Below are 27,837 nucleotides of genomic sequence, written 5' to 3' on the forward strand. Positions count from 1 at the left end.
TACAGCTTATATTGCAGAAAGTAGAAATAATGATTTTCTATAATAAACAGGATAGGCATTTTACTTCACTTCATTATTAAAAATATGTGGTCTCTTAAAAAGGAACTCCTTCATGGATAGGTATTATTACTTGAATTTTCTATGTAATATTTATGTAATATATTTCTATGTAATATAAATACAGCCCAAATGGCTGTAGTGGGTCTCAAATAGGCTTTGGTTTCAGGGAGTACTCTGTGTAACCTCCTATTGGGGGCACCAAGGAGTGGTTGGAAGTTACATGGCTTTTCTTGGCAGATTTGGTTTCCTTTGGTGACTTGTAGTGTCAGTAGAGGGAGAGCTTCCAGTAATAAGGCTAAAGAAGTAAGTTCTATGGAGTGTGGGGATGGGTTGAGAAGTGACAGGATTGGCCAAGGCTTTGAAATGAAAGGGAATTACGAATGTTGAGACAGAAGTGACAAAGAGGATGCAAAGAGTTTAGAGCATCTGGTTTAGATGAGCAGAGCAGAAAAGAGAGGAGAGCATATCAGTTCTGGAAAGGAAAGGATTTCTTGCAGGGTTGGATACTGATCGTGCCCTTATGGATTACGCCTTCATTAGTAGACACTGTGAAATGGTGTTTGCCATCAGGAACTTAAAAATAAACATTTATTCTTTGATCTCACAACTTTGACAAAGTGAAATGCAGGTGGCTCGGAGGTTACTGTTTAGTTTTCTTAGTTCCTTTTTTTCTTTTTTAAGAAAAAGAAAGCATTCTATTTGTAAATACTTTTTGTTCTACTTCCTTACAGAGTATTCTCAAGCACTTTAGCTATCAGCCAGTCAGTTTTTAAGAAGACTTATGTTTTTGTTTAAAGAGTGTGTGGTCTGTCCTTTATTAGAGTATCTTCCTTCCTGCTTACGTACCTATCTTCCTGTTTTATTTTATTTTTTAAGAATTGCTGACTGGAAAACAGTGGCAAGGCATTATTACTGTAGAGTGACACAAATTAACAAGCTCTCAGGGTATAGGAAAGCACCCTGTATGCCAAAATGAGTCAGAAAACATGGACCAGTTTTACTCTGCTAAGTGATTTAATCTTTGGAGCAAGGGTTTATCCAAAAACGTTTGTGGAGTGGTGTAGAAAAAGAGTATGTTTTCTGTGGGGGGTTATTAATAATTCCCATCACTTCATGTGAAATAGATGGGGAAACAGTGGAAACAGTGTCAGACTTTATTTTTCTGGGCTCCAAAATCACTGCAGATGGTGACTGCAGCCATGAAATTAAAAGACGCTCACTCCTTGGAAGGAAAGTTATGACCAACCTAGATAGCATATTCAAAAGCAGAGACATTACTTTGCCAACAAAGTTCCGTCTAGTCAAGGCTATGGTTTTTCCAGTGGTCATGTATGGATGTGAGAGTTGGACTGTGAAGAAGGCTGAGTGCCAAAGAATTGATGCTTTTGAACTGTGGTGTTGGAGAAGACTCTTGGGAGTCCCTTGGACTGCAAGGAGATCCAACCAGTCCATTCTGAAGGAGATCAGCCCTGGGATTTCTTTGGAAGGAATGATGCTACAGCTGAAACTCCATTACTTTGGCCACCTCATGCGAAGAGTTGACTCATTGGAAAAGACTCTGATGCTGGGAGGGATTGGGGGCAGGAGGAGAAGGGGACAACAGAGGATGAGATGGCTGGATGGCATCACTGACTCGATGGACGTGAGTCTGGGTGAACTCCAGGAGTTGGTGATGGACAGGGAGGCCTGGTGTGCTGCGATTCATGGGGTCGCAAAGAGTCGGACGCAACTGAGCGACTGATTTGATCTGATCTGATTAATAATTTATTATATAGCACATCAAAGATAGAGGTGAAACTAGTATCACCACACTATTTGCATTTTTACTGTATTTTGTTAGGGGCTGTACCAGAATTGATTTTTCTTCTTACACACATGCTCATTCTGTGTGATATTACATTTAAAGTATGAAGTATGCCTTAAAATTACATGACATTCATTAAGTTAATTAACATTGATTGAAGGCTGTCTTATAGATATTGAATATAAGAAGATAAATAACACATGGGCTCCACTCTAAAAAAAAAATCATTGTTTAGACGAGTGAGAGAGAAGTATGTGCCAGAAGTATATGGAAGTTATAGAAGATAACAGGCATAAAGGGAGAGGAATAGTCAGTTCTACTGTGGGGTATAGAGATGCCTTAAAAAGCTTAGCATGTGATTTTTGAGAGGGAGTTATTTACTACACGGGGTGGGGAAGATGTGTGGCCATGGTCATAGTCGTAGGTCATGCTCAATTATCAATTACGTCAGGAGCATTGTTGCCAAGCCACAAAGGCCTGAGATGTTACGACATTGTCAGTAGCTTCATATGACTAATGTGAAGGGTTCGTATGGAGGAGTAGGAAGAGATGATACTAGAGCGGTAGTCGGGAATTTGAATGTTACCAGAGATTTTTAAATGGTTAATTAATGGGAAGGATTATCTGGCAAGTCAAAGGAGATACTATTTCAAGCAGGGAGATCAGTTTGCAGCTGGTAAAGTAGCTGGAAGTGCTGTGGGCTTAGAGACTCGAAAGTGATTCAAAATCAGAATGAAATTGAGGAAGATGGAGGTATAGAAACAGTAAGATATGTGACTGATTCTGTGTGTGAGTTATAGGAGAGAGAGGAATTATGATGACTTCCTGATAGTCTGTCTTGGGACAGTGTTAGAAGATGTCAGTGGCCATTTGAGGAGAAGCTGATTTAAGGAGGAATGATAATGAGTTTGGTGATTGAACATGTTGGGTTTGAGTCAGTTTAAGAGACATCCAGAAAGATATATTCTGTTACTTATTTGGACCTGGAGAGGAAGGATTTGTCATCAAGGATTGAGCATCTTTAGGATTGAATTATTTCAAACTATGGGAGTAGATAGGATAATCTAGGAATTGAAGAGGAAAAGTGTTGGGAACAAAGGATGAAGAGTTTGGGGTGGGCTAGAAAGAGCTGGTAAAGAAGATTTCTAAGAAGAATCTACTGAATTTGTCATAAGGTAGTGGTGATTTTTGCTAATGGGATTTTAGTGGTGTGCTAGGAATAAAATCCAGATTATAGAATGATTTTTTTGTATTTTATTACTTATATTTATGCACTGAATTACAGATTTTAGTTGGGCTTTCCAGGTGGCGTGAGTGGTAAAGAATCCACCTGTCAAGCAGGAGACACAAGAGATGCTGGTTATATCTCTGGGTCAAGAGGATTCCCTGTAGTAGGAAATGGCAGTCTGTTCTAGTATTCTTGCCTGGAAAATTCCATGGACAATATTTTATTAAAATTAGGAAATATTTAAAAGATACAAATAAATTTCAAGAGTTAGTTAACCAACTCATGTACCCACTATGCAGTTTTCTTAATTTTTTATTTTTAAATAATTATAGACTCAAGAAGTTACAGGAACAGTACAGAGAGATCCCCTGTATAACCTTCACTCAACTCCCTTCAGTCACTTGTTGAGGTTAACAGATGTCCTGGTTTAGTACAAATGCTGATGCTTTGGGATAGATTATGGAACTGTGCAGGTAGTGTACCACTATATGGCACAAGCCTGGAGTTTTGATTCTCATAAGAATCTCTCGTTCCACTGGGAACGGGGCATATAACAAGCTTTCTTGCTGCTTTTCAGGACGCATGGGCAGAGCTTTCCCAGCTGCTTTTCACATATTGAGGAGCCCTTTTGAGGATATTGGCTCAGAAGGAGATTTACTTTTAGGTCCCGTGAAATAGGCTCAAAATCAGGTCTACTAGCTCTGTGGGCCAATATCTCTCTAGGTTGCCTTGCTGTTACTTGGAACTTGTATCTGAGTTTCTTCCTTTCTGGCTCCTGAAAATTTCTCTTACCCTCCCCTTTTTTGGGTTCAGCTATATATTATTGTCATTTTCATGTTGATCTTCCTTTTCAGTGAGTACATTTGGGCACATGGATATATTAGCTCAGTCTGCCTTGTTCCTTGAATCAGAAGTCTAATAAACTATTTTTTATTTTCTTAATTTTATTCTCTGCATTGTCCATAAAAAGAATTTGAGGTTGGATTTTTTCCTTTAGTCATGGACTTTATTGTTTGAATATTTGCAATTATTATTCTATACACAAATGTTAACTTACAAAACTCTGTATTCCATATTGCTCGGTCACTTCAGTCTTCATTTTATGTCACATTTTCATCAAGAACTATTTCCGTAAATCACAGTCTGCCTGATTGTGTGTTGTTGTTCAGTTGCTAAGTTGTGTCCGACTCTGCATTGCCATAGACTATAGCCCACCAGGCTCATTTGTCCATGAGATTTTCCAGGCAAGAATACTGGAGTGGGTTGCCATTCCCTTCTCCAGAGGTTGGATTTTTAATTATCATTAAAAATATTTTTTAAGTGGTTAATATGATGTAGTGGTTTACGTGTGTCCCTTTGCCCTGTTCCCTGTCTGTCCTACCCAGTTTGCCTTCACAGATGAAACTAGTTACTAGTCTCTTTTATAGCCTAGAGTTAGACCACGCGCTAATTTATCCTTTAACAACAGTTTTAGTTTTTATAGTTTAATCTTTTAACCAATATTAAGGAGTTTTCATCTGTATGACAAGTAACAATTCTGTTCTTAGAACTTTTGAAAGAGATTATACTAGTTCTGTGTATGTTTTTATACATGTGAATGGATTATCTATGTTTTAACTTTTATTCATTTCAGAAATCCCTCAAAATGTGACAGAAAATGACAAAATAGTATAAACTGTCAATTCAGATGTTTTAAATTATTACATGGAATATTGAAATAATGGAACAATAGCCCTAATTTTTGGGAAGTAGTAGAAATGATATTTTAAGATGTTGGAGTCTTATCAAACTCAATGAGAATATCCTTAAAAATGGTCCTGATTACTAACCCATACATGCTGTTGTTTGCATATGTGCAAATAATCACCTAAGAACTGACAGGTCTGTCAAAGATGAAGCCCTCTCTTAGGTTCCTTAGCCACAATATATACCATTGATTGCCTAACTGCAACTTGGTGAAATTCAATGACATGGAAGCAAGAAATGGAAGCCTATGACCTGATATGTTTTCTTCCTTAGATCAACCTCTCTACTTCTCCTACACCTGCACAGTTAATAAGCCGTTCCCAGGCTTCCAGTTCTACCAGTGGCAGTATTACCCAACAGACTATGTTACTAGGGAGTACCTCCCCTACCCTAACGGCAAGCCAAGCTCAAATGTATCTCCGAGCTCAAATGGTAAGATACGAGCTACCAGATTTTTTCAGTGTTTAAAAACTTGAGAGAGATCAAAATGTTTCTTGATTTGATGCAGTAGGAGACATTTTTAATACTTAAGGAATGTTTAACAATTTTTTTGTGTATGTGATTAACTCTACACGTTTATGCCATGAAAAATTCTACTTTAAATTAGTAGGCCTTCTTGATGTAGCTAACATACTGTATCATGAGTGATTATTTTTTAATATCAAATTTATTTGATTTCAAACCTTTTTTCATATTTTAACATCTCAAAACTGAGATGCATTTTATAATTGGCATTTTGTAGTTGGTTCTTACAGTGATGTATAAAATCACCATGTATCTTTGACATTTTAGATTTGATGAAATTGTTAGAAACATTAAAGACATGGTTTTAACTATTAATTACAGTTTATATTGTGGAATCGTCTGAAAGCTGGATTGGAGTTCTTGATAATTTACCAGATGAGTCTTAACTTTGGTTATTCCCATCTTAAAATCTGCAAGCTGATTCATGTTCTTATGATCATTTTGATCTTTGGTTAATATAAGAATGTTAATTTGGCTACTGATTTCCTAATTTACTTGTTGAGCTTTAAGGAATGTAAAAATTGGTTGACATTTACATTTACTTTATTTGATGTCTTTACAGATTGCTAGAGAAGAGCTTTATCCCTGATAGGAATTTATTTATATTTTGATATCCAGTGAACTGAATATATATCTGGATTCCCAGTTCTTTACTAAAATTGCAAAGAAAGTTTCCATTATATTTCTAATGAGAAGCAGTGATAATGACCCTCTTTTTATTTACAGACTATTCAGTAGACATGACCATATTTCTGGTTGTCCTCCCCCCCCACCCCACTATGAGATCTTATTTAATCAATAATAAGCTTCAGAATTGGGCTTCCCAGGTGGCTCTGGTGGTAAAGAACCCACCTGCTAATGCAGGAGACGTCAGAGATGGGGTTAGATCCCTGGGTTTGGCAGATCCTCTGGAGAAGGGCATGGCAACCCACTCCAGTGTTCTTGCCTGGAGAATCCCATGGACAGAGGAGCCTGGTGGGCTGCAGTCCATAGGGTTGCAAAGAGTTGAATACGACTGAAGCCACTTAGCATACACACACGCTTCAAAATTAGGGAAACCATTTGAAATGATTGCTGTTTGGCTGTTTTTAACTTTTAAAACTGGCAGTTTCATATGGTTCATGATAGATAGAACATCTTTTTAGGTTTAGTGCTTCTAGCTGTTTGTATTGAATCCTTCTTGTGAAAGTTATACTTTGTTGTTTAATTCACTTAAATTTAGTATATAAAGAACTGAAGTTTAAAAGATCCCTTGGTTGATAATTTAAACAGAAATGGTTTTTGAGGAATTGTATAACTTTTGATGCAATTTTGAGATACTCACAGGTTCTTTGAAACAACTGTCATAATGTACTAAGTTGGATTGGGTAATCTCTAAGTGGATTGTATTGCCTTTTTAAATTAATGGCATTGTTTCAGTATTAAAAAATTAAACAGATGGTGATAAATAAATTGAGTATGTCTTTTTTTTGATGTAAAATTTTTTTTGCAAGCTGTTTTGTTGAATTTTGACATGTTGTGGCATTTATACTTAGAATGAATATTTCTTTACAAATACTTTAAAATCAAGAGCAACCTAGGTTTGTACTACACACAGATCCTGTGTAGGTGAGTGAAATAGTATAGTATGTGGCATAGTTGTCTTTTGGGGGTAAAGAGGACTGAAAAGACTTTTTGGTGTTTCTTTTCATGTTTCTCACTGAAATTTAATTTGCATTCAAGAGCAGTGACAATGGTTGTCTATTACAACTTCCATTTTAGGAATCCTGCCACAATAGTTTTGAGCTAGGAAAAGATTAATAGTTTACTTGGGGAAAAATTTGGTATGTGGATTTTATATTGCCAAAATACATTTTCTTTTTTGAGCACTGATTTATTTTCTACTCATCAGAATCATGGACTGTTTGAGAAATGTTTATGGTTTTTTCTTTTTTTTCCTTTTGAGTTCTCTGTTATCAAAAACTTCTCCTTGTCATGTAAAACCTTTTGCGTAGGAGACAGTCCTAATCTGCATTGTCTTTCTGTCACAAATTTCAGTCTCTCTTGCCTGCTATACATTGTGTGTGGGACATGTTCTTTTGTCTTAGGGTATTTTTTTGGTTTTTCTGTCTGTACAGCTGATTTTCACACCCGCTACCACTGTGGCTGCTGTACAGTCTGACATTCCTGTTGTCTCGTCGTCATCGTCATCTTCCTGTCAGTCTGCAGCTACTCAGGTGAGCTTGTCTAGCTTCATAAGTTGGTACTGTAAGGTCTGGGTCTTCAGGTTAAAGATTAACGCACATTTGTGTTTAAGTTACTGATGGTTTCAGTGCTTCTTGTCATACATTTCAGATTAACATTTAATATAGTGAGAACTTCACAAACATTTTTTGGTTCTGTAGAAAGTATAATGCCATGAAACATGGATATTTAGGTTATTTGACAGTAGTGAGGTTAACGTGTTTTTGCAATGACATTTATGTTCAGTTTATTGTAAAGCAGATCTGCTTTTATGTGAGATGTATTCTTCAGTTTCCTTTGCAAGCAGTTAAGCAATAACTAAGTCAGGATGGCTCTTGAATTTAAAAATGACAAATTTAAATTAAAAAGAGTTGGATAAATTTTAAATTTTAAAAATTGAGTAGGATGTTACTCAGTTTTTTGTTTATATTTGTTTGGTTCTATGGAAAACTAATTTTCACCTTACACCATTCACAAAAATAAAACAGAACTAGAATGTAGACCTGAAGACAAAAGACGAAACTATTAAACCTCTAGAAGACAACATAGGAGATAGTTTTACAGCTCTAGGGTGGGCAAAGCTTTCTCATATAGGACACAAAATGATAAATTTGATTTTATCAAAATTTAAAAACTGTTCTTCAAAAGACATTGCTACAAAAATGAAGAGGCAAGCCACAGACTGAGGGGAAATGTTCACTATATATATATATATCTGTCTATCTGACAAATGACTTATGTTGAGAATATATAAAATAGGTATAAAACTCAGTGAGATCTTGAACAGTTTAGTTAAAAATGGGCAAAAGATTTAACACTTCATAAAAGAGGATAAGCAGAAGGCCAATAAAAGCACATGAAAAAAATGTTCAACATTATTAATCTTTCTAGAAATGTAAACCAAAACCACAGTGAGTGTCACTATTGGCTCACTAGAAAGGCTGAAATGAAGGAGACTGAAAATACCATGTTTGGCAAGAATGTGGAGCAGCCATACTATCACATGTAAAGTTAAACATATGCTTAACATGTGACCCAGTAATTCCACTTCTAGATGTTTACCCTGAGAGATTTGAAAACATATATCCACATAAAGATATTTAAATGAGTGTTCGTAGCAGCTCTATTGAGAATAGCACCAAATTGGAAGTAACTAGTCTGCTTTAACTGTGAATGGATAAGCATATTGTGGAATATTGCTCAGAAATAAAAAGGAACAGACTACTGATGCATCTCAGAAACATTATAATTAGTAAAAGAAGCCAGATATCAGAGATTGCATGCTTTGTGACTTCATTTATATGAATTCCAGAACAGGCAGAACTAATCTGTAGTGAAAAAAAAAAAAAGGATTTGTGATACCTAGAGCAGAAAGTGGAGGAGATCGACTGGGAAGGGGCATGGATGAAGGGAATGTTCTATATTTTAATTGGGGTGGTGGTAACATGATGTATACATATGTCAAAACTTAATGCACTGGTTCATTCATTTTATTGTATGTAAGTTACATCTCAGGTTAATGAATGAAATTGAGTACATTTTAAATTAAAGCTGTTGAATAGACTTTTATATTGTATGATACCATTTTTTATTATATTTTTCCATTGTTAATATTTTGGATTGCATATGGCAGAAGTTAATATATCCTAAGGTCATCCTTGGCTTTGTAATTTTAATTTAATAATCTCAATCATCTAGTAAAAGGTACAAAATGAGATAGCAGTAATATTCTTTGGTATTTTTCATAGAATCTTTCTTTCAATCATAAAGGTCTGTTTTCATATATCAGCATATAAAGGTGGTGATCAGTTAAACTCTGATTTCTCCTAATGTGTTATGTGACCCTCTATAGTTCCTTAACTTATTTGTATATGTCACTTTCCATGTTTACAAAATGAGACCTTTGTTAACATTAAGATGTTTTGGGCTCTAAACTTTAAATGTCTCTTTGTGGAGTAAATTTATTGAAGTAATTATCTTCCCGTTTTTGTCTTTTTATAACACCTAATAGAGCTAAACCATTATCAGCTTCCAGAATTATAAAGTGGCATGGAGCTTGGAGTTAGGTTGCTATTGAACTTAAGTGCATGAAGTCCTGTATGGGCTTAAGTTCAACTTCCACTGCAGTCATTTATTAGTTGTATGACTTTAGACAAGTTACCAAACATACTTGTAGGGTTAAGTTGAAGAGTAATATATTTTTAGTGCCTAGAATCTTATAGGTACTCATTAGTACTATCTCTGCAAAGGGAAGAATAGGAAGACATGGACTTATAAGCTGACTTGTGGCAAGTCACTTTGTCACTTGCCAGTTGATTCATTTTGGACAGGTCATAGCATGGTGTTTATAAGTTTGGACTCTGGAGCCAGATTCTCTGGATTCAAATACATGTTCTACCACCTTCTCATTTTCTATCTTTAAACTCTCACTTCAGTTTCAACAATATAAAGTAAAATAAATATTTATGAAATAATTATAATGCCTCATAGGGTTGTAATGAGAATTAAATAGGTTAATAAAATGAAAAACAGAAGTTTCTGTTAACCTAGTTAGCATTCACTAAATGTTAGCTGTTATTACTTATGCTAAGCTTCAGTTTCTTCACTTTAAACTGGAAGTAATAGCTCAGAGTTGTTACAAGGAATAAATAGACACTCGGCATAGTGCCTGGCACATAAAATATCACATGCTACTAATTACTGTTTTTGTTGTACACTGTCTAAAGATGAGTCACAAATTTGGTTCTTAGCTCTTACATAGCTAATAGTGAAGACAGAAACACAACCATTTAAAGGATTTGCAGTTTCCAAGGTAAAATAAACCAGTTATTAGGAAAATACAATTAACAAATTCTCTATAGAGCACAGTCTGTTTTGTGGGTTCTCATGGAGAAAACATCTTGCATTGTCTTTAGTAGCATCTTTAATGTGAACATAGTCGAAGTAATTTATAGAATTAGCTCTTTGGGTCCAGATATGATATTTATAGGTATGTGGCTCTCTAGTAATCTGACTTTGAGTATTCCAGTGGTAACTTTCCTCAAGTTCAGGGCTGTTCGTTCGAAGAATTTGTGTTCCACTTTGTTAATTTTTAAACATATGTTTGCAGTTTTTAAAATATTTTGATTCAAATTGAGAAATGCCAAATTTGAGGTTTTATTCTTTAACTTAGAAAAGTCAGTGTAAGTTAATTTTTCCTTAGTAATAAAATTTATAGCACACTGTAAAAAATAAGAAATTGGGACTATCTTACCCTTATTTACTATTTTAAATGCTCCATCTCGTATCCTTACCTTGAAAAAAAAATCTGACTTTCAGAAAGTTATCATAATACTAAAAGTATATTATGGAATAGTAAGAAAACTTACCAAGGCTATCGGAAATATTGTAAGAATTGAGGAGAAAACAGTCTTTTAGATTTAGATGCTAGAAACAGTTCTGCTGCCAGCACTCTTAATTTCCTTATCTGCAAAGAAGAGATGCTGTGATAATTCACACATGGTTAGGTCCAAATTAAAACAAGTGAGTATTTGGGTAATCCACTATAAAAATGTGAGGTGTGAAATTAGCAAGAATATTTTGTGTGAAACCTAGACTCTTTTAAGTCAGAAAGTTTCTACAAAGTGATCATAGGAAAAGTTCAGATGAAATTAAAGTTGGACATTAGATGCCTTAATATTCTTTATCTTAGAAAGGGTGGGTTCTTTTTAAAAGTGAAATTCTGTCAAGGATATCTGAACATGTGATTTTTCTATTAACAGCTCAATTAGCTCTGTATATACTTAAGGAGTATAGTTTACATGTTTGAAATTTATTGTAAATATTTAAGCTAAGATGACCATAGATAGTAAAGCCATATTCTGAAGTTTATTTATATAAATAAAATACAATATATATATACACACACACACACTTTCTTTCAGAACTCCAGAAAACAAAGGGAAAATTAGAAGAAAAAAGACTGCTGCAGGTTAAGGGTTCATTGTGTCAAATCCTCATTTGCTTTGAATATTCTTTTAATTTGAAAAGTTTTGTTTTTCAGGCTATAATTCAGCCTTTGAATATCATCATTAGGTGGTCCACTTTATGTATTATTTATGGCACATGTTAAATTTTATGATGTTTTTCCTTTGCTTCCTGAGAAATTTTAATATTCCTCTGCTAGACATTTGTTGAGATTTTTTTGGTTAAACATGAACAGATTTTAGTGTTAGCTTAAGAAAACTATAAATAGAACAAGATACTTAACAAAATTCATGTCATACATATTTCGGAATCACATATTGGAGAATGCCTCAGACTTGTGTAGTTTCTGTTACGTCTGCAGCCAGAACTGTGGGGATTAAAAAAATGAATGTCAGAGATGAGAGCCTGCCAGTCAGAGCCTCAGTATGTCACAGACACAGACATTACTAATTCTAAAATAAGCTAGACCCTTGTCAGTGGTATAGGCCAGTATGATCCAAATTCTATGGCAAGAGTATAGACAGGAGGATAAATTGTATCTAACCAGAGACATGGAGAGGTTTCTTTGGGAGAATGAGTAGAAATTTAACTGGTCTTGAGCAGTGCGTTGGACTTCAGGAGACCGCGTTGAGGCAAGGGGAATTTGAACGAGGACTCTAAATGAAGAAAGTGTAAGGTGTGTTTGGAGAAGGATGAGCAGAACAGTTTGGCTAGAAAATGAGGATTGTGAACTGAAATAGTGGGAAAAGGGGCTCAAAGTGGTTTGGGCGCAGACAGTGGAGGACTTTGAGTGGCAAGCTGAGAAATCTTGATTTTAGCATATTTTATTTTTGCATTAAATTTCAGTAACACAGCAGTGATTTAGTGTGTTTACAGTGCTGTGAAATATTTGACAAAAATCAGAGAAGATGCTCCATATGTTCTCACTTAGAAAATTCTTTCAGTAACTTGGAACTGACTAAAATTTCAGCTGTGCTGAAGTAAACATTTATTTAGCATCTGCTGTTGGCTGAACACTGCATTGGCACTTGAAAAGAGATGGTATAGAGCATCAGTTAATGGTACTGTTGTAGGGACCAAACACACATGAAACTGAAGAACATTTATAAAGCAGCAATATATTTGTCACCCTAGAATCTCTTTTACTTCAGTTTCCCTTCCTAGCATTAATGTATTTGGTGTGTTCATTCCAGAGAGGCAAAAAGTTAGGCATCCAGAAGAGGCATTTTCTGTCTTACTGTTTTAAAATGTTGCAAACCTAAGATGAGAGTAATTGGGATAATCTTTGCCACCATCCTGACTGGCAGTGTGTTTAGAAGCCCTGGTGTCTGCAGGAGTCAGGCTTCTGTGGTGGCTCCGCCTGCAGTGTGGGAGACCTGGGATCGATCCCTGGTTTGGAAAGATCCCCAGGAGGAGGGCATGGCAACCCATTCCAGTATTCTTGCCTGAAGAATCCAGTGGACAGAGGAGCCTGGCGGGCTGCAGTTGAGGGGGTCGCCAAAGTGGGACACAACTATCTGAGCACAGCACAGATAGGAGTCATGACAGTAAAGCATTTCAGTGCCGTGCAGTCTCTTCAGTTTGTGAGCTCTAGCTCTCAAAGCCAAATGAGTGTTTCGTAACCATCCCAACAAAATCTCACTAACTCTTTAAAGTTAGTTAATGGAAATGCTTTTAATAATTGTCACAGTGGGTTTGATTTCATGAATTTGTTTCCTTAGAAGGTTGGTGTTCCCTTATAATCTCTTATCTATTATTATTATATATATTGTAAAAAAAAGTTTCTAGGTCTAAAATGCAGCATGTTACAGAGTAATTTCCTCCTATTCATAGTTCTTTTGCAATATGTATATATATTCTATTTTTATTTAGTTCTTAATGATTCTTTTCCTTCATGTCTTTTAAAAAAACTGCCACTTAATGTTTAGGTATGATTAATTAGAATAACAGCTCCCCTTTCCTTCAGGGTTAATTAGTTTCACGTGTTTAGAACTTTATGTATAAAAAAGCACAATATAAATATGTTGTCATTGTTATAATGGTAGCGATTACCACATCAATTAATACCATCTGTTGCAACCTTGTTTTTTGTTGTGTGGTTCTTAGGTTCAGAATTTAACATTACGCAGCCAGAAGTTGGGTGTATTATCTAGCTCACAAAATGGTCCACCAAAAAGTACTAGTCAAACTCAGTCATTGACAATTTGTCATAACAAAACAACAGTGACCAGTTCTAAGATCAGCCAACGAGACCCTTCTCCAGAAAGTAATAAGAAAGGAGAGAGTCCAGGTCTGGAATCACGGAGCACAGCTGTCACCCGGACATCAAGTATTCACCAGTTAATAGCACCAGGTGGGAAAAACTTTTGTTGAAAATAATTGCATTATTCATTTTCTTCACAGGCCTAGCAAAACAAAAGATATCCATTACTTGAACAAGAATACTTTTAAAACATTATAAAGTGTGAATTTTATAAGTTAACAAAAGAATGTCTCAATAGTATAGCTTGAAAAAAGAAAAAGAGCCCAATAGTTAAAGCATTATAATAGATTTTTTTGGTCAGTTGACATTTGATTAACATCTTCATTGTGTGCTAGTCTCCTGTTGTATGGATAAAACCTGTTAGCTTTAAAAAAAAATTTGCCTGTGGTTTATTTAATATGCTTTACTTGTCCAAAATTAAAAGCTTTTTTAAAAAGCAAGTATGTATTTTTCTTCAAAGTTGTGTCTAGTGGGAGGAATTTATCACTTTCCAAAAATAAGGATTATGCATAATTATTTTCCTCACCATATTGCTCTTTTTCCATCTTTGATTTCATCTTTGAGAGGAAGATGTCAGGGAACCAACGAAGTTGTTTTCAGTCTCGTCAGCCTTTGAAACCCGTGTCTGTTCCCTTTGCCATCTATAGATAATCTTCCTTTATGGTTCTTATGCTGAAAGTGTTAGGGCTGTGCAGAGTGAGTTTCCTTATCATGTCTTCTGTTCATCTCAGAATTTCTCAGTTTTGAGCTTTCTTCAACTCTAGTAGGATAAGGAATTATCTGCTTTCTGCTTTAAAGTTAGCACTATTTCCTTGTGTCATTGATTGCATTGTTTTTAAACTGGTTCCTGACCTTCTTTCATAGTTATAGCAGCTTGTGTCTCCCTCACGCTTGATCCTTTCTTTTGCTTCTTAAGCTTACTTAGATCTCTCCTATTCTTAATATATCTAGTGATAGTGGTCGTGAAGTCGCTCAGTCGTGTCCGACTCTTTGCGACCCCATGAACTGTAGCCTACCAGGTTCTTCCATCCGTGGGATTTTCCAGGCAAGAGCACTGGAGTGGGATATCTACATATGTTTTTATACTAGTTTAATTTGTTTATTGAAAGTGTGTGTGTGTGTGTCATGCACTGAGCTGGGCCCCTCATATATGTTACCTAAAAAAAAAAATCTTCCTTTGATCCAACCTCATCAGGTAAGTATCTTCTTTCTATCCTTTTATAATTTTGCATTACTTTTTATAATATATATATTTTACTGAAGTATAGTTGACTTACAATGTTTTAGGTGGAAAGCAAGGTGATTCAGTTATACAAATACACATATATTAGTTTTGAAATTATTTTCCATCATAGGTTATTACAAGATATTAACTATAATTCCCTTGACCATACAGTAAACCTTTGTTGCTTGTTGCATATCTACTTTTTAATTAGAAGTCTAGCATTCTATTCATACTAAGTCAAACAAGTGGAATCAAAATGTCATAATTTTTTTACTTAGACAAAAATTCATAAATTTTCTAAAATGTATATTATACATATTTATATGTAGACAAAAGCTTTTCTACTACACTTGATAAAGGCTTGAGAGACAATATTAAAAAAGAGATGGAGAAATTGGAGACTATAAACTGAATGAAATGGGAGCATTGAATATGAAATAGAAAAAATGAAACTGACTAGATAAAAGAAAAAGATCATCATATAGTCCAGTTATTTTTAAACATGATTGCTCATTAGAAATGTATCTGGAGCTCTGGAGAAAAAAAGCAATACCTGAGCATTTGTATTTTTCAAAAAATTTCAAGATAATTCTGATAATGCATCTGCATTTTAAAAAGTGATTACAGGTTTTTCTATTAGATCCTAGTTTTGGTGAAATAGAGTTCTATTTTTCCATTGACCCATCATGATACAATGATATTAAGTGAATAATAGTTACATAGTCACAATAGTAAAAGATGTTTATCAGCTTTCATAATCAATAGCCAGACAAAAAATAAAAGATAATTACAGTTGAAGCTATAATAGGAACATGATTAGCCTAACAATATAAAATAATTACATACAATTTGGGGGGTCAAGCAGAGTGATGTGGTAAGTGGAAGTGCATACATGTACGTGTTTTCATCCATTCAGCCAATCTGTCTTTTGGTTGGTACGTTTAATCCATTTACATTTAGGGTAATTATCAATATGTATGATCCTATTACCATTTTCTTTATTGTCTTGGGTTTCTTTTCCTTGTTTTTTGTTTCCTACCTAGAGAAGTTAGTTCCTTTAGCATTTGTTGTAAAGCTGCTTTTGGTGGTGTTGAATTCTCTTAACTTTTGTCTGTCTGGAAAGCTTTTGATTTCTCCATAAAATCTGAAGGTAAGTCTTGCTGGGTCGAGTATTCTTGGTTGTAGGTTCTTACCATTCATCACTTAAAATAATCATGGCATTCCCTTTTGGCTTGTGGAGTTTCTGTTAAGAAATCAGCTGATAGCCTGGTGGGAGTTCCCTTGTATGTTATTTGCTTTTTTCCTTTGTTGCTTTTAATATTTTATCTCTGTGTTTAATTTTTGTCAGTTTGATTACTGTGTGTAATGGGGTGTTTCTCCTTGGGTTTACCCTTACTGGGACTCTGTGCTTCCTGGAGTTGATTGACTATTTCCTTTCCCATGTTAGGGAAGTTTTCAGCTATTATCCTTTCAAATATTTTCTTTCTCTCTTCTTCTGGGACCCCTAAAATGCGAATGTTGGTGCATTTAATGTTGTCGAAGAGGTCTCTTAGGCTGTCTTCATTTCTTTTCATTCTTTTTTCTATGTTTTGTTCTGTGGCAGTGATTTTCACCATTCTGTTCTCCAGATCGTTTATCTGTTTTTCTGCCTCAGTTATTCTGCTGTTGGTTCCTTCTAGTGTATTATTCTTCTTTGTTCTTTAGTTCTTCTAGGTCTTCGGTAAACATTTCTTACATCTTCTCAATCTTTGCCTCCATTCTTCTCCTGAGATCCTAGATTATCTTCACTACCATTATTCTGAATTTTTTTTCTGGAAGGTTGCCTGTCTCCACTTCATTGAGTTGTTTCTCTGGGGTTTTATCTTGTCTCTTCATCTGAGACATAACTTTCTGCTTTTTCATGCTGATTAACTTTCTGTCATATGGTTTTTGTTTTAGCTGCTATGAGACTGCTCCTTACTGCTGCTTCTGTCTGCCCTCTGATGAAAGAGGCTAAGAGGCTTGTGTAAACTTGATGGGAGGGACTGGCAAGGGAAAAATTAGGTCTTACTCTGGTGGGCAGGGCCTTGCTCAGTAAAGCTTTAATCCAATTATCTGCTGATGGGTGGGGTTGTATTCCCTCCCTGGTAGTAGTTTGACCTGAGGTGACCCAGCCCTGGAGTGTGTGGGCTCTATGATAGGGTTAATGGCAAATTCCAAGAGGGTTTATGCCAATGAGTCTTTCCAGTGCCTCTGTGCCTGTGGTGAGCCCCTGCTGACCCATGCCTCCACAGGAGACCCTCCAACACTAGCAGGTAGTTTTGATTTCGGTTTTCTGTGGGGTCACGGCTCCTCTCCTCTGGGTCTTGGTGCGTGCAAAATTTTGTTTGTGCCCTCCAAGACTGGAGTCTGTTTCCCTCAGTACTCTGGAAGTCCTCTAATCAAATCCCACTGGCCCTCAAGGCCAGATTCCCTGGGGATTCCCAGTCCCTTTGTCGGATCCTCAGGCTGGGAAAACTGACATGGGGTTCAGAATCTTCACAATAGTGTGAGAACGTCTTTGGTATTTCTGTTCTCCAGTCTGTGGGTCACCCACCTGACAGTTATGGGATTTGATTTGATTGCGATTGTGCCCCTCCTACCATCTTGCTGCAGTTTCTTTTTCTTTGGACATGAGGTATATTTTTTTGACGTGTCCTTCTGTTGATGGTTGTTCAACAGCTAGTTGCTGTTTGATTTTGGTGCTCTCGCAGGAGGAGATGAGCACATGTCCTTCTGTTCCACCATCTTGAACCGCCCTCTATGCATTACTTCTTAAAGTTTCATTTTATTAATACACTGCTGAAGTTTGCCTTTCCTCCATCTAAACCTGTTTCTCTTTTCATATTTCCTCTGTGCTAATATTGCCAACTTTCTCTATATGACATAATCTCAAGATCTTGTTAGAATGTAAAAATAATAAATCCATCGATAGTGTGGTTACATGTGAAGTCTTCTTTATAAACATCTGGGTGCCAGGTCCTGCTGTCTGTATGGCCTGGTAACAGGATTTTTGTACTGTATTGTTTAGAGGGTTCTTAGCCTCATACCTGCCCCTGTCCAGTGTTTTGTTTTTTGGTTATTTTTGGCCACGCTGCATGGCTTGTGGAATTTCAGTTCCCTGACCAAGGGTTGAACCTTGGACGGTGCCGTCGGCAGTGAAAGCACAAAGTCCTATCCACTGGACTGCCCGGTAATTCCCTGGCCAGTGTTGATAGAAGGAGTTAGTGTGGAGAGGCAGTGACTCACTGTGCTTGGAATGACTGCTCAGGGGAAACTTTCTAGTGATTTCTATAGTTTAAATGGAGGGTAGGTTAATTTCCTTCCGAAGAGAAAGGTACAAAGTCTGTCAGGGTTAGTTCAAGCAAAGAGATTCACTTTTTGATTTTCAATCCCTTCGAACCCCCTAATACCTGGTTCTAAGTTGGCAAGGCAGCAGTTATAATTTTTCTGCCCTTTTAGGTTTTCTCCTCTTGCTGGTGGGGTATTAGTCTTAAGCTAAAATTTTTTTTTTAGATTCTTGATTTGGTAATTTGTCCTTTTCTTCAATTGGAAAAATGTTTGCTCTTGCAGTTCACTTCCAAATATTAAAAAATCTACTTGTGTTCTAACATAATATGCAGTCTAATATTTATTATAATAGACATGTTTATTATTTCCTTACATACATTTCTAGGGTGCTAAAATCATTTACTTTTCTTCACCATTTCTTGAGAGTGGAATTCCTGCTTGATATTTATTAATCCTTTTCTTAATATATAAAATAAAGGCAAACTTTAACCAAATATCTGGAAATTATCATGAGCTGTATTAGAACTCAAGTTTTTTAGTAGTTTTTTAGAGCTTTTATGAAATCTAGTTTAAAAAATATGCTTAATTGTTGCAGATATTAATGAAGTATGTAGAAGGACTTAATGAAAGCCTAATTAGTCTGCTTAGATTGCCATTAAACAATACCATAGACTAGGTAGCTTAAACGACAGAAATTGATCTTCTCACAGTTCTGAAGGATGGAAAGCTCGGGCTCAAAAGCCGGCAGCGTTTGGTCTTTGGTGAGCGCTTTCTCCCAGGTGTGCAGGTGGCTGCCGCCTTGTATGTCCTCATGTGGTCTTCCTTCTGAGTGTGAGAAGAGGACAGCAGGTCTTCCTATTGGGTCAGGGTCTTGCCCGTTGACCTCATTTAACCGTTATTATTTCCTTAGAGGCCCCATTACCAAATACAGTCACAGTAAGGGTTAGGAATTGAACATATGAATTTTGGGGGACACAAACATTTGGACCATAGTTGGAACCCAGACTCAGCTAAGACTCTGGCTTCTTTTATACCCAGTGCTGCCCCTTAATAGCTAGGTGATTGCAGGCAAGTCACTTCACTATTGAAAGTTTCTTCACCTGAAATATATTGGATTGGTAGAGTACCTATCTTACCTCATGGGGTTGTAGTAACTGGAGTGAAATGATATATTTAATAATTTGCAATAATACAATTATTTGCCATAATAAAAGGTTCTTTGTATGTAGACTACCTGACAATATTAAAGTGTTTGTTAAAATAAGAAAAATTAACAAATGTCAAATTCTCCAGAACACTAAGACTTTTCTTATACAGAAGTATTGTTTAAGGTATTCTCACAGTTATTCTATAGTATATGTGCTTGTCAATTGGACTTTAGGACTAATATAAAATATATAGACACATTCTGATGTCTGATCAAAGAAAAGTGTAGGTGAAAGGATAACTGTTACTCTAGTGAATTACCTCTCTAGAAAACAAAGTTTGCTCACTTGCTAGAGCACAGAGAGACTTTTTATTCCTGTGACTATAGTCTCCACTGTATTTCAAGAATATGGTAAATCTTAATTATAACTTAAAAAATTGAAGTAAAGTGGGCCTTTGCTATTATGCTCACAAAACCTCTATTTCCTTATCTGTAAAAGGACAATAATGATATCTACTCCACAGGCATTTTGTAAGTACAAAGAAAAGTTAGGTGAAAGCATCTTAAGCCCCTCAGTGGAAAGGTACTCTATAGAAAGCCAAGATTTCATTGACTGTAATATAGAGTGTTTACCAACACATTTATAAGATGGTGACGTAAAATTTTCAGTCTTAGTTTGAAATGCTAGTCTAGTTATATGAAGAAATGCTAGTCTAGTTATATGAAGATTATTGTCTAATTTCCATTTTGGTTTCAACAATGCTTGGGTATTTGTTAAACTTTCTAAATGTTTCTTTCTTGAGATGTTAATCAGATGTTAATTTCTTTAAAGAATCTCCAGAATTTTAAATAATAACCAAATGCAAAAAGATTGAAATAAGTTGTTAGAATTTTTTATAACGTTTTTGTCGTAAATGTGGTTCAGTGTAAAAATAAAAGGCGTTACAGTCTGAGATTAAGAAAAAAATTTTGTCTTTAGGTTTGTTTTAAATGTGATAATTGATACATGAATTTAATATTAAGCAGTCTTTCCAGTTTATCTTCTAGTGAACCCAGTTTCCATTATTTAGATAGGATTTTATCAGCATCTCCCTCTATGTAAACATATGCACCAGTATACAGAAGAGGCATGATGATGTGGAAACCACTTAGTACTTGATTTTGCTAATTCTTATATATATGTGTGTGTGTATATATATATACTTTTTTTCCTGTTATGAGTGACTCCCTTGTGGAAAAAACTACTGTTATTACTTACAGATTCAGTTCAGTTCAGTTCAGTCGCTCAGTCATGTCCGACTCTTTGCGACCCCATGAATCGCAGCACGCAGGCCTCCCTGTCCATCACCAACTCCCGGAGTTCACTGAGACTCACGTCCATCGAGTCAATGATGCCATCCAGCCATCTCATCCTCTGTCGTCCCCTTCTCCTCCTGCCCCCAATCCCTCCCAGCATCAGAGTCTTTTCCAGTGAGTCAACTCTTCGCATGAGGTGGCCAAAGTACTGCAGTTTCAGCTTTAGCATCATTCCTTCCAAAGAAATCCCAGGGCTGATCTCCTTCAGAATGGACTGGTTGGATCTCCTTGCAGTCCAAGGGACTCTCAAGAGTCTTCTCCAACACCACAGGTCAAAAGCATCAATTCTTCGGTGCTCAGCTTTCTTCACAGTCCAACTCTCACATCCATACATGACCACAGGAAAAACCATAGCCTTGACTAGACGGAACTTTGTTGGCAAAGTAATGTCTCTGCTTTTGAATATGCTATCTAGGTTGGTCATAACTTTCCTTCCAAGGAGTAAGTGTCTTTTAATTTCATGGCTGCAGTCACCATCTGCAGTGATTTTGGAGCCCAGAAAAATAAAGTCTGACACTGTTTCCACTGTTTCCCCATCTATTTCCCATGAAGTGATGGGACCAGATGCCATAATCTTCATTTTCTGAATGTTGAGTTTTAAGCCAACTTTTTCACTCTCCTCTTTCACCTTCATCAAGAGGCTTTTTAGTTCCTCTTCACTTTCTGCCATAAGGGTGGTGTCATCTGTATATCTGAGGTTATTGATATTTCTCCCAGCAATCTTGATTCCAGCTTGTGCTTCTTCCAGCCCAGTGTTTCTCATGATGTACTCTACATAGAAGTTAAATAAGCAGGGTGACAATATACAGCCTTGACGTACTCCTTTTCCTATTTGGAACCAGTCTGTTGTTCCATGTCCAGTTCTAACTGTTGCTTCCTGATCTGCATACAGGTTTCTCAAGAGGCAGGTCAGGTGGTCTGGTATTCCCATCTCTTTCAGAATTTTCCAGTTTATTGTGATCCACACAGTCAAAGGCTTTGGCATAGTCAATAAAGCAGAAATGGATGTTTTTCTGGAACTCTCTTGCTTTTTCCGTGATCCAGCGGATGTTGGCAGTTGGATCTCTGGTTCCTCTGCCTTTTCTAAAACCAGCTTGAACATCAGGAAGTCACGGTTCACATATTGCTGAAGCCTGGCTTGGAGAATTTTGAGCGTTACTTTACTAGCGTGTGAGATGAGTGCAATTGTGCGGTAGTTTGAGCATTCTTTGGCATTGCCTTTCTTTGGGATTGGAATGAAAACTGACCTTTTCCAGTCCTGTGGCCACTGCTGAGTTTTCCAAATTTGCTGGCATATTGAGTGCAGCACTTTCACAGCATCATCTTCCAGGATTTGAAATAGCTCTACTGGAATTCCATCAGCTCCACTAGGTTTGTTCGTAATGAATGCTTTCTAAGGCCCACTTGACTTCACATTCCAGGATGTCTGGCTCTAGGTGAGTGATCACACCATCGTGGTTATCTTGGTCGTGAAGATCTTTTTTGTACAGTTCTTCTGTGTATTCTTGCCACCTCTTCTTATCTTCTGCTAGGTTTGTACAATTTCTGTCCTTTATCGAGCCCATCTTTGCATGAAATGTTCCCTTGCTATCTAATTTTCTTGAAGAGATCTCTAGTCTTTCCCATTCTGTTGTTTTCCTCTCTTTCTTTGCATTGATCGCTGAGGAGGGCTTTCTTATCTCTTCTTGCTATTCTTTGGAATTCTGCATTCAGATGCTTATATTTTTCCTTTTCTCCTTTGCTTTTCGCTTCTCTTCTTTTCACAGCTATTTGTATGGCCTCCCCAGACAGCCATTTTGCTTTTTTGCATCTTTTCCATGGGGATGGTCTTGATCTCTGTCTCCTGTACAGTGTCACGAACCTCAGTCCATAGTTCATCAGGCACTGTATCTATCAGATCTAGGCCCTTAAATCTATTTCTCACTCCACTGTATAATCATAAGGGATTTGATTTAGGTCATACCTGAATGGTCTAGTGGTTTTCCCTACTGTCTTCAATTTCAGTCTGAATTTGGCAATCAGGAGTTCATGGTCTGAGCCACAGTCAGCTCCTGGTCTTGTTTTTGTTGACTGTACAGATTACTGTAGGGTTTTGTGAGTGTGGGTAAGAAGAGAAGTAAACCAAGATCCTTTATCTAGACAGCATGACTGACGGTATTATTTTTTCGGCAAGCAATACTAGTGCTCTCCTAGATTTGGAATGGCCTCTGAAATTTCGTTTCACCATGGTTAAATTTCATTTAATCATGTTGTAGGAGTTACGAACGTGTTTTGCTTAACTGAATTAACTTTTTATACAAAAATTTTCCTGGATCAAATAGTACCAACTGTTTATCTTGGTTTAAATTTGGGAATTTATTTTGAAAGCTTTTAAGTAATTGACTGTTAGCTGGAAGAATGTTTAGACATGGATTAAAAAGGATGCAATCTTTATTTTATGATTTTAGAGTTATCATAGTATAATATAAAGATATTATACTTGTTAATAAGCTCTTCTTGCCAAAGAATGATTCAAGTGGATACACTTTGTTAAAAGTTATTGGAAATATTTTATGACCTTTAAAATTTAATAAGAATAAATCATGTGTAAATTCAGATTTATATCAGTTGTTTTAGGCAGTTTTCTTTTGGAACTTATCACAGTGTCGTTTATTTTTTGACATTACGTAGTTTTTCAAGGAAAAGTTGTCATTACATTTTCAAATCATTCTTATTAGGAAGACTTGTTATAGATTCTTGATGTGAAAACTTTCCTCCTTTAGATTTATTTTAAAATTTAATGTTTTTGAAATAAAGACTAATTGTCATTTTTTTCTCTTGTAGCATCATATCCTCCAATTCAGCCTCATCCTCTAATAAAACATCAGCAGATTCCTCTTCATTCACCACCTCCCAAAGTTTCCCATCATCAGCTGATACTACAACAGCAGCAACAACAAATTCAGCCAATCACACTTCAAAGTCCAACTCAAGACCCACCGCCCTCCCAGCATTGTATACCACTCCAAAACCACGGCCTGCCTCCAGCGCCCAGCAGTGCCCAGTCACAGCATTGTTCACCAATTCAGAGTCATCCCCCTCCTCTAGCACTGTCTCCTAGCCAGTCACAGTCAGCACAGCAGTCTGTAGTGGTGTCTCCTCCTCCACCTCATTCACCAAGTCAGTCTCCTACTATAATTATTCATCCACAAGCACTTATTCAGCCACACCCTCTTGTGTCATCAGCTCTCCAGCCAGGGTCAAACTTGCAGCAGTCCACTGCTAATCAGGTGCAGCCTACAGCACAGCTGAATCTTCCATCCCACCTTCCACTTCCAGCTTCCCCTGTTGTACACATTGGTCCAGTTCAGCAGTCCGCCTTGGTGTCCCCAGGTCAGCAGATTGTGTCTCCAACATCACACCAGCAGTATTCAACCCTGCAGTCCTCTCCAATCCCAATTGCAACCCCTCCACAGATGTCGACATCACCTCCAGCTCAGATTCCACCACTGCCCCTGCAGTCTATGCAGTCTTTACAAGTGCAGCCTGAAATTCTATCCCAGGGTCAGGTTTTGGTGCAGAATGCTTTGGTGTCTGAAGAGGAGCTTCCAGCTGCAGAAGCTTTGGTCCAGTTGCCATTTCAGACTCTTCCTCCTCCACAGACTGTTGCGGTAAACCTACAAGTACAACCACCAGCACCCGTTGATCCACCAGTGGTAAGCCCTTGGAAGCTCTTTGACTTTCTTGCTGAACTGAAAGTAAACAGTTTTCTCCCATGTTGTGTTTTATCATTTAGATCTAAATGCCTATGAATTTAAAAAGCTTGAAATTTCCATCTGTCAGTGTCTGACATACATGCTGTATGGGCCAAAAAAAATGCCATTTGTTGTAGTATGGTTGCATGCTTGATAATTTGTGATGGTTATTAAAGTCCCTCGTTAATTTTATTACTATTTAAACAAATCCATCTGCTATCTTTACAGAGTTGATTTTTTTTCCCCAAGGGAATGCATTTGAACCAGTGTCATCTGCACAAAGTTTTTTCTCTTAAGGTGATTATCCTTCATAGATCCCTTTGTTGGCTTGTATGTTCTTAAACGTATGGTTTATCTAGCTAACCTTTTTGGTTGTATGCATTCTGCAGTTATAGGCCGTTATGGGGCTTTTGCATCAAGGTGGAGGTATGCTTGTATGATGTAATTTTTTGGTAAACTTATATTTTATAATTAAAATTTTGTAAAAAAAAAAAAAAAAGTTATTCTAGGAAAGAATCCAACTTTGCAGATACTAACTGTAGTCCATCTTTCAGAATTATAACTTCTGATTTTTAAATTTCTACTAAGGGAAAACATACACTTGAAATATTTCTCATCTAAAAAGCTAAGAAGGATGAGTTGAATACTGAGAATAAAAAAATTCACTGAGAGGAGTAAAAGTTTTGAATAACTGAGACTGTGGTAAAATTTATCAAAATAAACCTCTAAAAATGGCACATATTGCCCAGAAAGCAATTATTCTGTAAAATTATTCTGTAAAAACATTGTCTTTTAAACATTCTATAAAGGACATTTATAAAATAATTTATAATAAAATTGAAATAAGGTCTCTAAATGTTAGAATGATCAAATTTATAACTGAGGAAAACAATATTCCCAAAGGAGATTTATATCAACCTTCACTGAAGAGATCTTATCACTTAAATACAAATAACCATTAGCTCAGAAAGGAAAAGAGTTTCAAAGTTTGTTCCTTAATGGAAAACATTTTGATTCTCGGGATACAAATTTATAGATTCTTCATTCTTGTCATTCTGACCAATAAGCATGAAGAGGTTGAATTCCACTTTTATTCAGAACAGAACTTGGCAAAGGTAACAGTGGGCATCTAGAAATAAGTTTGCATTTCATTATTTTCTTTTAATGGATTTTGAAGAGTTTACAATGGATAATGTAACATAAAAACACAGTCTTTAAGCTGTACAGTACCTTCAAAGAAATCAAACTTAATTTGAATTTATGTTCTCAATTTCTAGTTCAGTGGATTGGCTTTTAACAAGTAAAAAATAAAGTTCCTCTCTATGCCTTTTATTTTTCTAATTATTTTTGTTAGGGCAAATCTTGGAGGACTATTGGGGATAGAAATATCAAAAACAGAACACTTGCATTAAATTAAAGCTAAAAATCTAAGATCTTGTTATTTTCTGCCCTCTATTAATTTTGTGTTTTTTCCTTAAAATTTATGTTACCTAATTTTTGGAATTTTTTTCATGAGAAGAGTAGTTTTCTTTGCTATCACTGGTATGGTTATATTTGCTATATATGTTTCCATGTTACTTTTCTTTTACTTTTGAGTACCATAGCCTGTTATTACCTTGCTGTATTTTTCTTTTATTACCTTTATCAAGTCTATTTTTTTAACAACAGATTTCTTCATGAATTACTCATTCCTTCACAGTTTCCAGGTTGTTTCAAATGTTTAAAGGTAGAGAGCTGTTTACTTGTAAAGAGAAATAATAGGTATTTACTTCTAAATAATAGATGTGAAACTTTCAAACATAAGTGTGAATTTTCAAAATAAAATCAGTATTTTTTAAAAGATTTTTAATTGATATTTGGGTATGATAAATAGGATATGATGAGTGTAGATAATTTAGAACTAATAAATGTTTTCCACAGTTTATTTAGGGAAGGGAGACAGATGAGGCTGATGTACTTTGAGGTAAGTTTGGCAGCCATTGTTAGTTATAGAATAGTTATGAACTAAAGAGAAATTGTAATATACAGGTTCCAAATGATCTTGTGAGCAAAACCTTCACTTCTTTGCTTTATTCAGTCTTTTAGTTATTGTACTTCGTTTTTTATGTTGATGGTACCAGGTGTCTGACAGGTCTGTTTTTGCCTACTTCTTTTATTCTTTATTTTGGCTTCACGTGGGAGATTTAGAATTAAGTATGTATAGTTAGGTTTACTTGTAAGGAATGAAAAGTATTTTACAGGATTGTTTGATGGATTATTTCAGAATATGCTATCTGTATTTGCCTCTTTTAATCCTTTAAAACTCTTTTCCTATTTTTTTTTTAAATCAGAATTCTGTGCATGATCTCCATGATCTTTGATTCCTTAAAAGCTATTGTAGTAGCTGTTTGAAAACTTGTGACAGCATTAATATTAAAAAGTTTTCAGTACTTAAGGAAAAGATGCCCTGTGTAAGAAGAGTAATTAGCTAATAAAGGAATGCTGCATAGTTACAACTGAACTAGTGTAGTTGATAAAACTGTTACTTGTGTAATTACCTATGCATCAACATCCCCACCACTCTGCCAAATTAAGGTAATGACCACTGCAGCAGATGCCCCTCACTAGAAGTTTTTTTTTGTTTTTACTTTAACCCCCAGGACTTTTTTTTGGATGACTTTGCTTATATTGGACATTATCATCATTTAAGAAAATTTATCATGAACAGATAATAGCAGCTATCATTCTTGCACTGTACAATAACCAACGACCGCTTTCACTACCGAGGATCCAAACACGAGGCAAGGACTCTCTCTTGGTGGAACAGGTTTTCAGATGCAGGGTTGAGAGCAAATAACTTTTTTAAAATGTTGCCAACTTAGTAGCTGATTCAGATCACAACTCTGAATATTATATTTATATAAAATTAGCAGTAACAATAGGAATTTAAAATTTTTTAAACAAAAGGGAAGTTTTTTTCTCTTAATAGAGTTGAAAAATTAGGAGTTTTTGTTTGTTTTGGTTTTTAAATTCTGTTGCTGTTGTTAGATATGCCTTTGTAGTCCTTTTTCTCACACATGGTTTATGCTGGTTTCAGAAATCTTGATCATTTTTAATTTCAAATCATCAAACTTGATACCAATATTGTTAAAAAATTTTTTGTGAATGTTACTGAAACTTTTTAATTATGACATTAGAAATATTAATCACTTTGGGTAAGTTATCTTAACTCACTTTTATAAATGTAAGTAATAAGCTTTGTACATAAAAGA

General features: G+C 35.9%; 1 protein-coding gene across 9 annotated transcripts in view; it reads left to right on the plus strand.

Annotated features, from left to right (window-relative positions):
- The window catches only part of PHC3 (polyhomeotic homolog 3), an 82,548-nt gene that overhangs the window by 19,882 nt on the left and 34,829 nt on the right, over nucleotides 1-27,837 (plus strand). For 6 of the 9 annotated variants that reach the window (XR_008710593.1, XM_055569100.1, XM_055569101.1 and 3 more), the window contains exons 5-9: nucleotides 5,112-5,270; nucleotides 7,481-7,579; nucleotides 13,659-13,905; nucleotides 23,676-24,547; nucleotides 24,836-24,883. Coding sequence is in view for 8 of the 9 variants with exons in the window: in XM_055569100.1 (XP_055425075.1) it covers nucleotides 5,112-5,270; nucleotides 7,481-7,579; nucleotides 13,659-13,905; nucleotides 23,676-24,547; nucleotides 24,836-24,883 (1,425 nt within the window). In the remaining variant the exon portion in view is untranslated. The remainder of the gene's footprint in view (nucleotides 1-5,111; nucleotides 5,271-7,480; nucleotides 7,580-13,658; nucleotides 13,906-23,675; nucleotides 24,548-24,835; nucleotides 24,884-27,837) is intronic. The other 3 variants (XM_055569102.1, XM_055569099.1, XM_055569104.1) reach the window with 2 other exon arrangements.

Source organism: Bubalus kerabau, chromosome 2 (genome assembly GCF_029407905.1).
Source record: "Bubalus kerabau isolate K-KA32 ecotype Philippines breed swamp buffalo chromosome 2, PCC_UOA_SB_1v2, whole genome shotgun sequence".
Lineage (NCBI taxonomy): Eukaryota > Metazoa > Chordata > Mammalia > Artiodactyla > Bovidae > Bubalus > Bubalus kerabau.